General features: G+C 38.0%; 1 protein-coding gene across 2 annotated transcripts in view; it reads right to left on the minus strand.

The window, feature by feature from the left end:
- Positions 1 to 16821, minus strand: part of tm9sf4 (transmembrane 9 superfamily protein member 4) — a 58639-nt gene that overhangs the window by 40164 nt on the left and 1654 nt on the right. For both annotated transcript variants that reach the window (XM_020510932.2, XM_048608255.1), the window contains exons 2-4: positions 6584 to 6697; positions 4637 to 4736; positions 318 to 486 (exon numbers count right to left, since the gene is read on the minus strand). In XM_020510932.2, coding sequence (XP_020366521.1) covers positions 318 to 486; positions 4637 to 4736; positions 6584 to 6697 — 383 coding nt within the window. The remainder of the gene's footprint in view (positions 1 to 317; positions 487 to 4636; positions 4737 to 6583; positions 6698 to 16821) is intronic.

A 16821-nucleotide genomic window follows, 5' to 3' on the forward strand; every position in this document is an offset into this window, starting at 1 on the left:
TGCACCTCCAGCTCCACACTGTGTTATCTCTTAATTATGAATCTCATATTCCTGGCCTTTTCAGTTTTCCATGCAAAAAGGAGACAATCACTAGGAATCCCTCCATAGGTTAAGGACTGACAATTCCAACATACTCTTGGCTGGCCTCCCATGTTCCACACTCCCAACAAAATCCTGAGGTGAACTAAAACCCTGCTACTCACAGTCTAACTTGTACCGGTCCTGTCCACCCAACATCGTGTAAAAATGCTTCAAGCATGCCAATGAGAACTGCAGGTTTCTCAAAATCAGCATAGTATACCAGCTAAAATACGTACAAATGAACATAATATTCTTCCCGAATCCTTTCTACGACCAGTTTACTTTCTGATAATTTAAACCTGACAGGTTTGTTTGGCTTGTCACAGAGCACTTCACATTTCTTTTCAACGTTCATTTGTAAGTTGTACGGTGTATTCACAATCCGATCACCTCTTAACACCTCACCTGTAAAACACAAGAATAAATTTCATAAATTATTTCTTTGTTTTCTGTCCCACCCATTATTTTGGATGTGTAATATTATGACTGTTACTGTTACAGGAAACAAAAGCAGCTGTAAACAATTTACTCAATATTCCTAGGATAATACAAATTTAGTTCTAGTCTCATGACTGAAGTGTGATACAATAGCTAGTAATTAAATTCTCCACAATTCAGCTGTTAAAAGGCTCTATCATATGAAACATTCATGACATTGTTCTGCTGGCTAATGAACCAAACCAAGAAAAAAAGCAAGATTTGCTTTGAATTGAAGAGACATTTCAAAAGGTGACCATGTTGTATTTGGTATCCATTACTAATAACATCAAAATACAAACATTTCCTGAGGTTGGAAAGAAAAGTATTACTGAAAGGTGCCTCCAGATTAGGTATAGCACAGCAGTTAACTCAATACCAGTGTCAGTAGCCTCTTGATTGGGGTTTGGCCTGACACATGAACAAACTGTATCTTCCACTGTTCAACAGCATTCCCATACACTAATCTATTCACGGCCTAGCTGCAATTTCAAATCAGCATTCACTGTCCTCCCAAAACTTAATCAAAATGAAAATGTGATACAATATTTAGGCAAACATTTCAAATCTCTGCAATCATTTTCTTTAATTCTGCCTTTGTATTTAATATTATTAGCCATTCACTTAATCTCTAAAGTCATGACCATTGATGGAAGGTACTGCCAAAGTAACTGGCATTTTTTTTTAAGATCATAAGATGTAGGAGCAGAAGTAGGCCAATCAGCCCATCAGATCTGCTCTGCCATTCAATGAGATCATGGTTCATCTCATAATCCTCAACTTTCCTGCCTTTTCCAATTTACCCTTGATTCCCTTTCTGATTAAAAATATCTATCTCAGCCTTGAATATACTTTAATGATCCAGCTGTCTGTGGTAAAGAATTTCACAGATTTGCTACTCAGTACAGATTCCTCCTTGTCTCATACTAGGAGGCCTAGGTTTAAGATGAGAGGGGGAAGTTTAAAAGCGATGTGCGAGGTAAGATTTTTTTAAATATAGAGGGTAGTAGGTGGTAAAAGCAGATCAATAGCCATGTTTGAGGCATTTACACAGATACATGAATGGGCGGGGTAGAGAGGAATATGGATCATGGGATTAGTTTAAAAATAGTATCATTGTCAATGCTGACAAGGTGGACCAAAGGGTCTGTTTCTGTGATGTTCTGGTCTAATTCTGTCATAAATGTGCAAGACTTATTCTGAGATTATGCCCTCTGGTCCTAGGCTCTCTCACAGGGGGAAACAACCTTTACACATTTACCTTGTCAAATCCCCTAAGAGTCTTGTGTCTTTCGATACAGTTGCTTTTCAATTTTAATGTGTACAGGCCCAACATGCTCACCGAATTAGACAGTCACTCCATACCCATGATTAGCCTAGTGAACATTCTCTATATTGCCTTCAATGTCAATATATTTTTCCTTAGATAAGGGGCCCAAGATTGTTCACAGTATTCTAGCTCTGGTCTGACTGACAGTTTTAGAAAAATGTCCCTACTTTTATACTCCATTTCGTTTGAAAAAGAGGCCAACATTCCATGTGCCTTCCCTATTACCCACTGGGATACTGCTTTTAATATCCTAGGATGCATCTCATCACGTCCAGGAGACTCAACGGTCCTTAGCCCATTAGTTTCCCTAGGATATTTTTCTCTAGTGATTGGATGCTAGGTTTCCATAGTCTTTCTCCATTTAAATAAGATCCTGCTTCTCTATTCTTTCTATCAAAATGCATAACTTCATATTTTCCCAAATTATCTCTCTCTCTCCATATATATCTCTCCCTCTGCAAATTCCTTGTGTCATCCTCTCAGCGGCTGTGGTTAGGGGCGGCACAGCGGCTCAGTGGTTAGCACTGCTGCCTCACAGCGCCAGTAACCCGGGTTCAGTTCCAACTTTGGGTGACTGTCTGTACGGAGTTTGCACATTCTCCTTGTGTCTGCATGGATTTCTGCCAGTTGCTCCAGTTTCCTCTTACAAGCCAAAGATGTGCTGAATTGCTCAGTGTTCAGGGATGTGTAGGCTAGGTGTGTAAACCACAGGAAATGCAGCATTACAGGGATAGGGTAGGGGGACGGGCCTGGGTCGGATGCTCTTCAGAGGGCTGGTGTGGACTCAAAAGGGTCGAATGGCCTGCTTCCACACTGTAGGGACTTAATGATTTTATCTTACCTTTCCACCACTTTTATGTCATCTGCAAACTTGGCTATGTTACATTCAATTGTAAATAAGTCTTTAATATATTTTGTAAATAACTGTGGCTCAGCACTAATCCTCATGGCACTCTAACAGTTACAGGTTGCCATCCTGAAAATGCCTGCCTTATCCAAACTCTTAGTCCTCTATTAGTTAGCCAATCCTCTATCCATGCTAATATACTCCCTCCAACAACACTGACTCTTGTCTTACTGAGTAGCCTATTGTGTGCTACTTAATGAAACACCTTCTGAAAATGCAATTACTTTACATCCACCACTTTCCCACCTCCTCAAAGAATTCTAGTAAAATTGTCAGGCATGGATTCCCCTTCATGAAGCTATGTTTGCACTGCTTAATCATATAATGTATTTCTAAATGCTCTACTATTATATCCTTTGTAGTAGATTTAACACTTTCCCAATGATAGACGTTAAGCTTTCTGGCCTACAGTTACCTGTTTTTGTCTCCTTCCCTTTTCAAAATAAACATGTCACACGGGCAGTTATCCGATCCTCTGGGACTCTTCCAGAATCTAAGGATTGCTCAACAATTATTACCAGCACATCCACTTTTGCTGCAGCTCCTTCTTTTAATATCTTAGGGTGCACCCCATCAAGTCCAGGAGATTTAACGGTCCTTAAACCATTAGTTTCCCTAGGATTTTTTTTCCCTCTAGTAATTGTTATTGTACTTATTTCCTCTTCTCCTTTTGCTCCTAGAATATTTAATAATATTTTGACTAATGCAAAGCATTTATTCAACTTCTCTGCCATTTCCTGGTTCCCCATTATTATTTCGCAAGCCTCATTCTCGAAAGGGGCTTAAATTCACTCTGGCACCTCACTTCCATTTTTGTACATTTAAAGAAGCTTTTGTTTTGATATCACTTGCACTTTACCTCAAAGTTTATTTTCTCCCTCTTTATGAACTTTTTGATCATGTTTTTATGTTTTTTAAAACTTTCCAATCCTTTGACTTACCACTAATCGTTGCACATTGCAAGCTTTTTCTATCAACTTGATGCTATCCTTAACTTCTCTGGTTCAACATGATTGGCTTATCCCCTTCCTAGAATCCTTCTGCCTCACTGAAATATGTCTTTGCTGTGAGTAATGAACTATTTTCTTAAAAATCTTGTTCCTTAATCGTCTTTGCTGCTAAGTTCCTTTCCCAGTCTTCTCCATGTAGCTCTGTCCTGATTCCTTGTACTTACCGTTATTTAAGCTGAGTACAGTTGCTTCTGACCCAAATTCCTCTCTTTCAAACCAAATGCTAAATTCTATGATGTTAAGGTCACGGCTTCGTTGGGGATCTTTTACTCTGCCTCATTACATAATCAGCAGATCCAAAATAGCCTGGCTCTTGGTTAGATTTACCATATACTGATTTAGGAAAATGACCGATTACACACTATAAATTCTTCCTCATTTCTTCCTTTGTAAATCTGACTATCCCAATCTACAAGAAGACTAAAGTCATACATGATTAATATACTGCCTTTGTGCCATACCCTTTTATCTCCTGTTGCAAAGCTGTCCCACCATACAGCTACTGTTAAGGAGCCTATAAATAATACCAATGGTGCCTTCTCTCTTTTCTTACCTATTTCTAACCATATAAATTCTATGTCTTCTACTTAGAGATCACTTCTTCCTCAGTTATTATTCCATCCCACACCAACAAATCTACTCCACTACTCCTTTCCTTCCTGCCTGTCCTTTGCACGTACTCTGAACATTTAGCTCCCAGTTTTGATCTTGTAATAATGTCTCCATAATGGCCATAGTATCATACCTTTCAACCTGTATTTGTGTTATTAATTCATCTGTTGTGGTCTGAATACTACATACAACATATTTTAAAATTTAAAACAAACTTACCAAGATTTTCTGCCTTATATTCAATTCTTTCTGGACGACAAAATGGGAGGGAATAATATTCATACGGGAGCTGCGTCCGTGAGCTAGTCAATTTCACTGCCTGAAATATGAAGAATTAAAAGCTAGTTTTTTTTTTCACATTGGCATTTTATGCAGTTGTATTTATTTTAATGAATATAAACATGCCCTCTTGGGTCTATGCTTCAAAAGGTAGCAGAGAAACATCCAAGTTACCCATGAGTTTTTAATTTAGTTAACAAACAGCAATAATGAGACAAAAACAAACGTTTTGGGAACACTCAGAAGATCAAGCAGCACCTGGGAGGCAGGAACAGAGGCAAAGTTTCAGTCATTGACTTTACCTTCAAACTGCAAAATGTTAACGATGCAACATGTTTGAAACAAACACAGAGACAGGAAAGGAGAGTAAAGTGATGAACAAAAATGTGTGAAGACAAGATAAGTTGAATGACAAAAGGTAAATTATGCAAGGCAAAAGGGATTGAAAATGGGATAATTAAGAAACAAAAAAGATTGTCCAAACCAATGTGCAATAAACCATTACGTAGAACTGCTGTCAGGGGAACAGAGGTTATGTTTTGAAATTGCTGAAATCAATGTTGAGTCTCAAAGACGATAAACTGCCAAATTATGAACAATGAAATGTAAGCCACTCAATCCTTCAAGCCTGGTCAAATTAAAACCTGAAGTGGTGTTTCTCAAGCGTCTGTTTAGTTTCATTCAAAAAGAGTAGCTATAAAAGGACAGAGAAGTTAGAGTGAGATTGGAGTGAAGGATTAAAATTAAAGTCAACTAGGAGCTGAGTCATGCTTGAGGACAGAACAGAGACATCGCACACATGGTCAACTGTCTGGTTTGGCCTCACCAAAGTACAGAAGACCACATAATGAGCTATTAATAATGTATGCCAATCTGAAAATGTTCAATATTTATGAATTGCCATGTGACACCAGCTTTCAGAGTAATCACAACAATTACATTGCCTAATGCTGCAATGTCAATCTTCAGTCCTTTGCGTTCAACAGTGGCTTTAGCATTGTCCGGTCTTGCCTGTCTTTGTCCCTTTCTTCTACCATCCACCTCCCACTTCATTGGCTCCTGTTTCAGAGCAGTATGTGTGTGTGCATGTACAATTCATGTATCTGTTGTTAGATTTGTTCACATCCTGGAGGCTTTTTCATTCTTCATTGAGATGTTCATTCATCAGTTTTCACCTATTTACACTTTTCTTAGAACACAACTTAGTAATTGCCTCGTGAATGAAACTGATTCAGAAACAAATCAAATGCCTGCACTCCTTTCTTAGATAGGCACAGGCTTTGGACAGCCGGGTAAAAGGGAAAATTCTAGCTGCTGTTATCCCAAATTCTACACAGCTAGCTAGTATTTATAATGCATATCGTGGCTTCTTTGACAAAGACAGAATAGAATGTTAAAAACATTCTATACATTACACTTTTTTAAAAACAGGGTCATTGACAGGCTGCTCCAGTCAGCGACAGCATAACCAGAATAAGAAACTTTTATTAAAAAACTTTCATACAGGATCACATGCAAACTACAAGACAGTGAAGTTTGCGAGAGGACTGTTGGACATTTCTGGAGGTTTTCTTGTATGTACACTTCAAGACTATCCTGCATGGATCAATTCATGGCAATGGCTTCTTTTTCACAAATTCAAAAATAAAGGAGAATTTGGAATATTTTGTGTTGTGACAACACAACGTCTAACTGAATTACATTTGAATCCAAAATTTGCTTAAGTGAATTGAGTAAATTATAGGGAGAGGTCTTGTCGCTCCCCCAGCTAGATGTTGAAATTGCAGTTAGCCACCTTCCATGAGCACCTAGAGGTGAGCAACAACAAGAACCTCACTGGTGAAATCCAGATCTCAAGAATGAATGACAAATAGATTACAAGCTTACCTTAATTTCTACAGGATGATTTCGATGAAAGTCCATTGGAGCCACACCTGGTACGTAAAAAGAATATGATGGATGCAAGACTAAGAGAAACGGTGATAGCCAGATTAATATTACCTAAAAAATAAGGAATTAAAATTTGTTAGTATGTACACGAATTCTAACAAGATAAATTTGTTCAAGATTTATCAAAATTTGTATAATTATTACCTGAAGCAAAGTGTGACTTTTAATAAACAAGGAATGATGCATAAGACAAATACTACAATGACTTAGGTGTGTAAACATATTTTAGCCTACAACACTTCAAATGAGCCATGTGGGCAACACAGCTATGTCTAGCTGAAGCACTTCATTCACTTTTCAGAAATTGCTGTTTGCTTCAGGCTAAAATGCAAATATACATGGTTTGAAATAAAAATTCTGTTGGGCCATGGATGTAAACATTGTTGATAATGCCAATTTCCCAGTTGCCCTGGAAAAGGTGATAGTGTGTCAATTTCTTGAACTGCTGCACTCCATGTGTTGTTGGGAATGGGAATTCCAAAATTTGATTCAGCAAGTGAAGGAACGGCAATACAGTTTCAAGTCAGGATGCTGTAATTTGGAGGTGGAGATGTGCAGGTGGTAGCTTTCCCTTCTACCTGCCACTCTTGTTTTTCTAGGTGATAGATGTCCCATTTTGGGATGGTGCTGATGAAGGAACCTTGTCAAGTTGTTTCAGTGCATCTTGTAGAAGATGCAAACAGCAGCTCTATGTATTATTGAAGGGAGAAAATGTTTAAGATGGTGAATGAGATGCCGAACAAACAGGCTTTATTCTGGATGGTCATACAGTCAGAGAGTCATACAGCACAGACACAAGCCCCTCACAGCCCACCACGTCTGTACTGACCAAACACATACCAAGCTACATTAGTCCCATTTACCTCCACTTGGTCGATAACCCTACTATGCCCTGGTATTTTAAGTATTCATCCAGACGTTTCTAATGTTGATTGAGTACCTAGTTGCACCACATTCCATATATCCACCACCCTTTGGGTGAAAAAAATCTTCTCAGATCTCCTTGAAACTACTTACTCCTCAACTTAAACATGTGTCCTCTGGTCTTAGACATGCCTGCCATGTGGAAAAGCATCTCACAAAATTTTGTATAACTTAATCTGATCCGCCGAGACTCCTCTGCTCCAAGGAAAACAAACCCAGTCTATCCAGTCACTCCTCATATTGGAGACTTTTCATGGTGTTAAGTTTCTCACATGTTGTTGGAGTTGCACTAATCCAGACAAGCAGAGAATATTCTATTACACTCTTAACTTGCACTTCTTAGATGGTAGGCTGGATGGATGGATGGATTTTGGAGTAAAGGGATAGTTACGTGCCACAAAACCTCTCAGCGTCTTTCTTTGGGACTGTGGCAATCATTTGAAAATGTTCTCAGAACTGTAGCATTAACCCCTTTAATAATTTTATATATTTCAATACCACTTCTCATTCTTCTGAAACACAGTGAATATAGCCCTAGTCCACTCAATCTCTCATGATATAATTCAATCATCTGAACATTCAGTAGACTGATTCCTCATTGACCCCCATTCAGAACAAGTATGTCCTTTTTATATATTGAAAGAATGACAATATGTTCATGACTTCTGCTTGTCTACTCTCATTATCTTTTATCAGTTTCTTGGCCCTTCTTTGCTGAATTCTAAAATCCTTGCAATTCTGAGAATTACTATTTTGTTTTAAACAACTTTGTAAGTCTCTTCCTTTGACCTAATACTATCTTTCTCTTCTCTTGTTGACCAACGCTGGACCATGTTTTTCTATGGAGTATTTCGTGTCATAGAGGCATTGACATTTGTTCCAAGTTGTGCATTAGATCTTCAAATGCAAGCTAATTCTTGTTGACCACCTTTTCAAACAAAAATTGTACATTCCCAATTTACTTCACCCAACTTACCTCTTACACCTGTGTAGTTTGATTTGTTTAGATTAAGATTTTGGTCTCAACTGAAAGATTTTAAAATTGTGTTTGAAAATCTAACATGTTCCAGTCACTCTTCCCGAGAAACTCCTTCACTAGGATTTATTAAGTAACTGTTTCTCACTTTCAAAATAGCCTGTTTCTCCTTGCTTCTTCAACATTTTGATCTGGAAGGTTATCTTGTCATATGAATATCAAAATTTATGATTCATATATTTTAGGAATATAACATATATGTTGAGCAGTTTGAAGAAGGCACAGAGTGTCTGTCAGGAGCTATGGACCAGAAATTGAGGGGTATCAAAAACTATGAATATTTCTGGTCTTGAGCCACAAATCAAGAATTCAGCAAGGCCTATGCTTGAAACTTTTATCTGCAAGATAAGTTAACATATCTGAATTAAGATGCTATCTGGGAATCCCAGCTGCTTCATGTTATCATTAGGATAGGTCACAGGAGATTTTTTGGGCTTTAGGTTTTATCTAGGTGACTTCTCAAAGAAACAGAAGGTTGAAGTCTTGGTCTGAAGTAGCTTGAAAGAGGCACAAAGAGTCTGCTTGAAGCTTTGGATCAAAAGCAGAGGGCTATCAAAACTATGGTTGTTTCTGATTTTAAGCCCCAGAATAGGATTGTAGTGGGGCTACACGTGAGCTCGTAATCCATAACTGTAAGGTATTATAGGAGAGTTGGAGGGTTCGTCTATCCCAATTCCTGAAATCCATGACATAGCTTGGTTTGGACCCAGGAGAAGTTAGGTAATGCTCAAAATAATAAAGGGAAATGCTTGGATGGAAATAAAAGTAGAATTGAGATTTTTGAATTCTAAGTACATGCAAAACCTGTGAAGTTAGTTGTAACTGTACAGTAGTTAAACAGAACGGGTACTTGTTTGTTCAGAATGTGAAATCTTGTGCAATTTCATCAATTAATAGTGGGAGTTCAAACTTCTTTTTAAAATTTTCTGGACTCAAGTCATATTGCAATACCTCTGCACACCTTCAACAAATTTAAGGAAAAAAGCATGTAACTGAAAAGATGAGTTGCAGGTCAGAATATGAAAATGGCAGAATAACCAAAAGCACGATGAGAAGAAAACTTTCATTGCTGTGATTCTCTTCACTGCTCCAACCATTCTTCAAAGGTATGAGAGGAAACTAGCTAGGAATGCAAAAAATGAATAGCAAGAGCTTCTACAGGTATTTAAAGAGGATAACAGGCAGTAAAGTGTGTGCTGATCCTCTCTAAGGAAACAGTAGATGAAATGAGCAAATATTTTGCTTCTATGTTCATGATAAGTGATACAAAATCATTCTCACAATAACTTTAAAATCAGGAGGTGGAAGGAAGAGGGAAATTTAGTCAAATTACAATCACAAGGAAAGCAGTACTAAGCAAACTGATGAAGCTGTGGTCTTTGGGTCCAGCTGGACTTCATGCTAGGGTCTTAAAAGAGATGGTTAATGAGCTATTAGATATCCTCTATTCAGGAAAGGTTCCACCAGACTGGACAACAGCAAATATAATCCCTCATTTAAGAAGGGATGGAGGTAGAAAACAGGAGACTTTGGGCCGGTTAGCTTGATGTCTGTCATGGGAAGGTGTTAGAAGCAATCACTACAGAAGTTGATTACTGCTGCATGTGCTTAGAAAAATTCAATCAGCATGGTTCTGTCAAAAAGAAACCATGTTTAACTACTAATTGGAATTTCTCTGAAGTCATGTTTTGCAAATAAAAGGGATCCAATAGATCTACTGTACTTTGATTTTTAGAACGCATTTGCTAAGGCTCCACATCAAAGGTTACTGCAGAAAATAAAAGCTCGTGGTATTGGGGATCACAGGTTAGCAAGGATAAAAGATCGGTCGGCTGGCAGAAAATAGAGCTTGTATAAATGGATCTTTTCCAGATTGATAGGATGTGATGAGTGCAGTTCTGCAGGAACCTGTGCTGGGTACTCAAGTTTTTTTTAAAATTCACAGCAATTGGAGTTGTTGGTTGGTTTGCTAAGCTGACTGGTTTTCATGCAAAAGTTTCATCTCCCTTCTAGGTGACATCGTCAGAGCTGTGTAGCCTCCGTTGAAGCCTTCAGTGGAGGCTACGTAGCACTGACAAATATCACGAAAAAGGAGACGAAACGTTTGTATGAAAACCAGTCAGCTCAGTGAACCAACCAACAACTCCAACTGCAACCTGAGTTACAGATCTTCATTAAAACATTAAACACCTACAGACAAAACATGTACAAATAAACCAGAAAATGGGAAGCCTATGCCAGTGGGATGCCTACGCTGAGCACTACCCACAAGCAACTCCATTTTCTACACGAATGCCTCAGAAGCCAGTTACTACCTTGCAGCATCAAGTACAAACACCACCACCATCCCCCCACGCCCACCTTAACAATCCACAAGCAAGAAAAATAGCTGAACAAAACGATGCAGGATGGTACAAGTTACAATAAAGGATGCCCATAACCAGCTCCACAAATATGAACGAGAAATTAGACTTCAACAGAGGCTACACAGCACTGATGAAGTCACCTAGAAGGGAGACAAAACGTTTGTATGAAAACCAGTCAGCTCCATGAACCAAGCAACAACTCCAACTGCAACCTGAGCTACAGATCTTTGTTAAAACATTAAACTCACAACAATGACTTGGATTAGGGGAGTGAAGGCATGGTAGCCAAATTTTAAAACGACTCCAAGAGGTAGGAAAGTATATTGTGTAGCTGACTAAGCAGTTTACAAAGAGCTAAAAATAGATTGAATGAGTGGGAAAACAAAAATCTAGCAGATGGAGTACCATGCACAAAAATGTGAAGTTGATCAACCTGTTAGGAAAAATGTAAAAACAGAATATAAAGAGAGAAGTCCTGAGGAATTCCGAGCTGCGGAGGGTTTCAGGTGTTCTAGTTCAAGAATTACAAGTAGATTGTAGCAGGTACAATACATAATTAAGAAGGTCAGTGGGATACTATCTTTTATTATGGGGGGAACTGAATATAAAAATAAGGATCTTATGCTTTACTTGTACAGAACATTGGCGAGACTACATCTTGAACACTGTGTGGATTTGGTCTCCTTAATTAAGGAAAAATCTGAATGAATTGGAGGCAGTCAAAAGGTTTACAAAATTGATATCTGGAATGAGTGGGTCTTATGAGGATAGATTGAACAAGCTGGTCTTGTTTCTATTGCACCCCTCACAGCAGGGTGAGGGGCGACATGATTGAAGCTTATAAAATCATGAATGACCTTGACAAGGTGGATATAGGAAGGATGCTTCCTCTTGTGGGCTAGTCAAGAACTAACAGGTAATGTTTTAAATTTAGAGGCTGTTTTCTTTAGGACAAATGAGAAGTTTTTTTTCCTAAGAATTGTGCAACTTTGGAACTCTCTGCCTCAGAAGGTAGTGAAGGCAGAGGTGGATAGATTCTTCTTAGTAAAAGGTTTGCGGGGGCGAGGGGCATAGTAGATGAGAACATGGAACTCAAAACACATACAGATCAGCAATGATACATGTGAATGGCAAAGTAGGGTCAAGAGACTGAACAGTCTACTTCTCTTCCTATTTCATATATAACCTCAAACTCCACTATTATTCCAAATTTAGTTTTTCTAATCCAAGTGAGGATGAAAGTACCTCCCACAATTATGGTATAAACTTGTATTACTGAAATCCAAAACCCCTTGATTAAGTCAATTATATTATTCACTTTTTAAAAAAGGCTTTTCATCAAATATCATCTTTGGAATTTGATACAGAATCATTTGATTAAGATTATTTTGCATTTTCTTACGGTAATTTGCTTACAGTAGAATAGTTTTACTTTGGATTGAAGCCCAATACTTTGTATTTAATAATAAATCAATTTTTATGACTTTTTGCATCGAGGTGTTGGAATAGGACAAGAGGCATTCTCTCAGTCACCTAAAATAAACACACTTAGATCAGGTAGGTGTAGTTATACATTAAAATCCTTCCACTGTGCCCCAACAACATACCTTAGCTCTGATCTCAGAGCACTCTTCATCTATTAATTTCCCATACTGACCAATTTAGTGTAAGGAGCAGTTTTGTATCATGCACTGCACTCATTGGGAATTGGATTAAGACAATTGTAACTCACTCTACAATCAACAGACAAAAAGAACAACTTCACCCCATTCGCTGGGTTGGATGCTAGCTCAGTGTGAAAGGCTTGTCTAAAATGCATTGCAGCACCAGTTCTCCAGGCTCTATGATTTTCTAATAAATGAGATATACATGATAAGTGTAATTTGAGTGACAAATGAGAAAGGGGACATTGTTTAAGATACTCATGTTGCGTTTGTAAAGATTATTTTATTTCAGTTGCTGACTGAAATAGAAAAGGACTGTGGAAGGAATGACAACACTTAAAAACAACTCACTGGAATACGGTTCAAGTTGTGTCTACACTGCTACAGTATCATAACTATCACCTTCCAGTTCTGTCTGGCTGAAGGTAAGAGTTTCCCTTATCCTAATCTGGAATACTTTTAATACGGGCACATTGATTTTGAAAGGCAACTTTCATTTGCAGTACAAGGGGATTTAAATACCAAGTACCAACTTGGTGATCAAATGATGAATCCACTCACTACCAAAAGGACTGGCTGAAGTATATAGATTTGATATAATTAAGGGGGAAGCTCTATTACTTCACAAAGGAGCAATGTACAAAATAAAGTTTGTGTGAATGAGCTCTTGGTCATTACTCACTCCTCTTCTGAAACTGAAAAAGTAGCCCTCACAAACAATCAGAAAACGAATGCAACCAGATCCCACGAACAACTCCCTCTCAATAAAAATCAGTTGCGAGATCCTGGAAAAGATGAACTATTTTCCATATCTCAAGAGTCTCCTCTCAACTGAGGCAGATGTGTATGACAAAATTCATAATTGTCACAAAATATGTAAGCTCAGGCTTCAGCTGACTGAAGGAAAAAGAGCACTGAGGGCCAAAACCACAAACTCAAGACTAATGTCATGGCTCACTGGGCAACACATCTGCGTTCCTGAAACTTAGATAACCTGCAGTGCTTTCACAAGATCCTCCAAATCTGATGACATGAAAGATCAACCAATTTCATTTTCTCCCAAACCAACAACTCCAGTATCCAGGTGCAAATTACTCAAAAACAAGTCTGCTGGGCAGAACATGTCATTCATGAGCTTGACGTCAGACTCTCAAAGTAATTGCACTACTTGGAACTCAGTCCCAGCTGGAAACTCCCAACAGGACAGCAAAAATGCTTTACGGAGGGTTTCAATGCATCCCTTCAGAAATCAAACACACTGATTCATGGAAGTCTGTGGTCCAGGGCCATCCTAAAAAAGGCAGTTAATTTCTTTAAAAGCTCCCAACACACGGTCTGTGTTTGCACAGAAGTCCCTTGAAGTTGAGAGGTTGGAAAAAGCATACAAATCTCCAAACAACTCATTTACCTTACCCTGCAGCCATCTCAGAAACAATCAAACCAGAGTGGAAGTAAACCATCCTCAATCTGAGAGACTTCCTTAGAGGATCTGTTTGCGAAGATATAATTAGAGGCAGCAGCTTCTGTGGAATATAAATGCTAGAATAGACCAGTTGGACAGAATGGCCTATTTGTTTACTGTAAAACTATCCATGAAAAGCCATCAGTTAGACCCGGAACAACGTACTTAAAGCGTTCAAGCGAGCATCCAGCTTGATGTAATATGGAGCAAAGTAAAGTAGGTAGGCAACAAGATAAAAGAGAGCTAGATGAAAAAAAAATGTAAGCCTAAATAAATCTAAAATAATGAGGCAAGCTTGATTGGTTGAGTGACCTTTGAGCTGATATTTAAGTCCGAAGATTAATCATTTTTTCCCACTTCTAATGTTGAATTAAACTAAGTTAGGAGTTTATACCAAATTCCCAAAAAAAGATGATTTGAAGAATATTTTTTAAAATGACTTTCTTTCTTAAAAGAATTAGTATGTTTTGGCATGTCCACCTGTACTCTTGTAACTTTATTTATGTTTGCACTCGAAACAAGCAGATGCTCCTACCTTGTTAATTCCGTCATTAGTGTATTTTGTATTGAGTGACAGTGTTCTTTATAAACTCCAGACTAATGCATAAGTGATAGCGTGCGGGCAGCAACACACTATCACCCTTCAGCCATGGGGTTGAACTCTGCTTCATTGATGGCACAAAACCTCTTTCATACTCCTGATACTTTTGGGTCATCTTAACCTTGTTCCTAGCAAGCATGACTCCAGAACCACATGCTATCACAAAACAACTTACGCCTGTTCACATTGCAACTGGAATTGCAATTGTGGCAGATTTGCAATTTCTGATTACTTTAAGCAATCTATATCTGGTGTATGATAATTTTGCATATAATTTCTGACTGCATACTTAAGGATTTGGTTAAAATGCACTAGATCTAACTAATATAAGCATTCTCTCATTGTTTTAACACCACACATTTTTAGCAACTTAAACATTGTACATTAGGAAAGGAAATTTGAGCAATGACAATGCATTCTTTTCCCTATTGTGACAGTAAAAGTCAAGATCAGTTTTCTATAGTAACATTGGAGGTCCTAGAAAACAAACTGTGGAACCCCATTCCATTCACTGGTTGTAAAGCACACAAGGTTACAACAGGTATTAGCTGAAAGCAAGTCTTCCTGCCATCTATACATGCTTGGCATAAACTGATCTCCTACTTGTATTCTCATTGACCTCAAAATCATCAAACTACTTCACAACCCTGCTATAGCCAGTCTTACCAATAGGAAACCCTCCTTAGAAAGTTCCACTCTCTTCTTTAAAATTTCCATAGCCCAACTGGAGACAAAGTTGTCTAATGAGCATAAAACAATAGAACTAAATTTGATACCTACAGGTGGTTTGGAAAACAAAACTAAGAGCTGCTAACAATATCAACTGGGATAACTTCAATTGTTGCACAATTGCATGCAAATGGTCAGGACTCAACATTAACTAATAAGAGAAAAACTGGTCCAGGAAAGCCATGAAAGTCAACCATCATTTCTGCAATAACATTTTGTTTTGAAAAAAAAGGTATCCTCCTGCAACTTCAGACTGATGTTAAGAACTTCAACTACATAAACCAGTTTCTAGGTACAATAAAGAGAAAAGTCTTGGAAACATTCAATTGGCAATTTGATGTTAATGAGTGCTTTGAATTAAATCTAAAAGATCTTCCACGTTGGGATTGCTTTTCTGATGTTTTGGCTTTATGCTGAAACGTTAAATATCAAATGTCCTTTAGGGAAGGAAACTGACATCCTCACCTGGTCTGACCTACATGTGATTCCAGACCCACAGCAATGCAGCTGACTCTGAACTGCCCTCTGGGCAATTAGGGATGGACAATAAATGCTGCCTAGCCAGCGACGCCCACATCCCGTTAATGAATAAAGAAAAAAATACATAGCCATGACCATTACTGACAAGGCATCTTCACATTTTCAAAAACATTTTCTCAAGTGGACCCAAAGATCAATCAATCTTAGAGGATTTTACTTAAGATGTAAATGCTGATAATCTGAAATAAAAACAGAAAATGCTGGAAATACTCAGGTCAAGCAGCATCTGTAAAGAGAGAAACAAAGGTAATATTTCACGTCAGTATCCTTTCATCAGCTCTCCTGTTCTGAAGCAAGGACATTGATTTGAAACGTTAACAGAAGAATTTTATTCCAGCATTCAGAATGCTTAAAAAATAAGAACAATTATAATAATCTTGTATTGGCTCAGCATTTATAATAAAACAGGAACAATGTTTTTAAGAATGATGAGCTGCCCTCCATATTTCTGCAATTGCGATAAAACAAAAATATTGCTGACTGGTCGTAAACATTCTTGTCAATAAGACAACAGTAAAGCAGCAAAAGCCACACGTCATACTCGAGTGGAAAATGGTATTATGCAACAATAATTACATACCCAAGTTTTATTATATTGATTAGCCTCTGACTGCTTATTGTCCAGTGTTGAACACAGACTGTAGATATACAATTTCGGTCTGTTTCAGGTTTATTCATTAAACTTTTAATATAGCAAATGATTAGGTTTTGCATTAAGTTCAAAAGAATTAAACAATTTCTTAGAAATAGTAGGAACTGCAGATGCTGGAAAATCTGAGATAACAAGGTGTAGAGCTGGATGAACACAGCAGGCCAAGCAGCATCAGAGGAGCAGGAAGGCTGACGTTTCGGG

The sequence above is a fragment of the Rhincodon typus genome, chromosome 19 (genome assembly GCF_021869965.1).
Source record: "Rhincodon typus isolate 14 chromosome 19, sRhiTyp1.1, whole genome shotgun sequence".
Taxonomy (NCBI): domain Eukaryota; kingdom Metazoa; phylum Chordata; class Chondrichthyes; order Orectolobiformes; family Rhincodontidae; genus Rhincodon; species Rhincodon typus.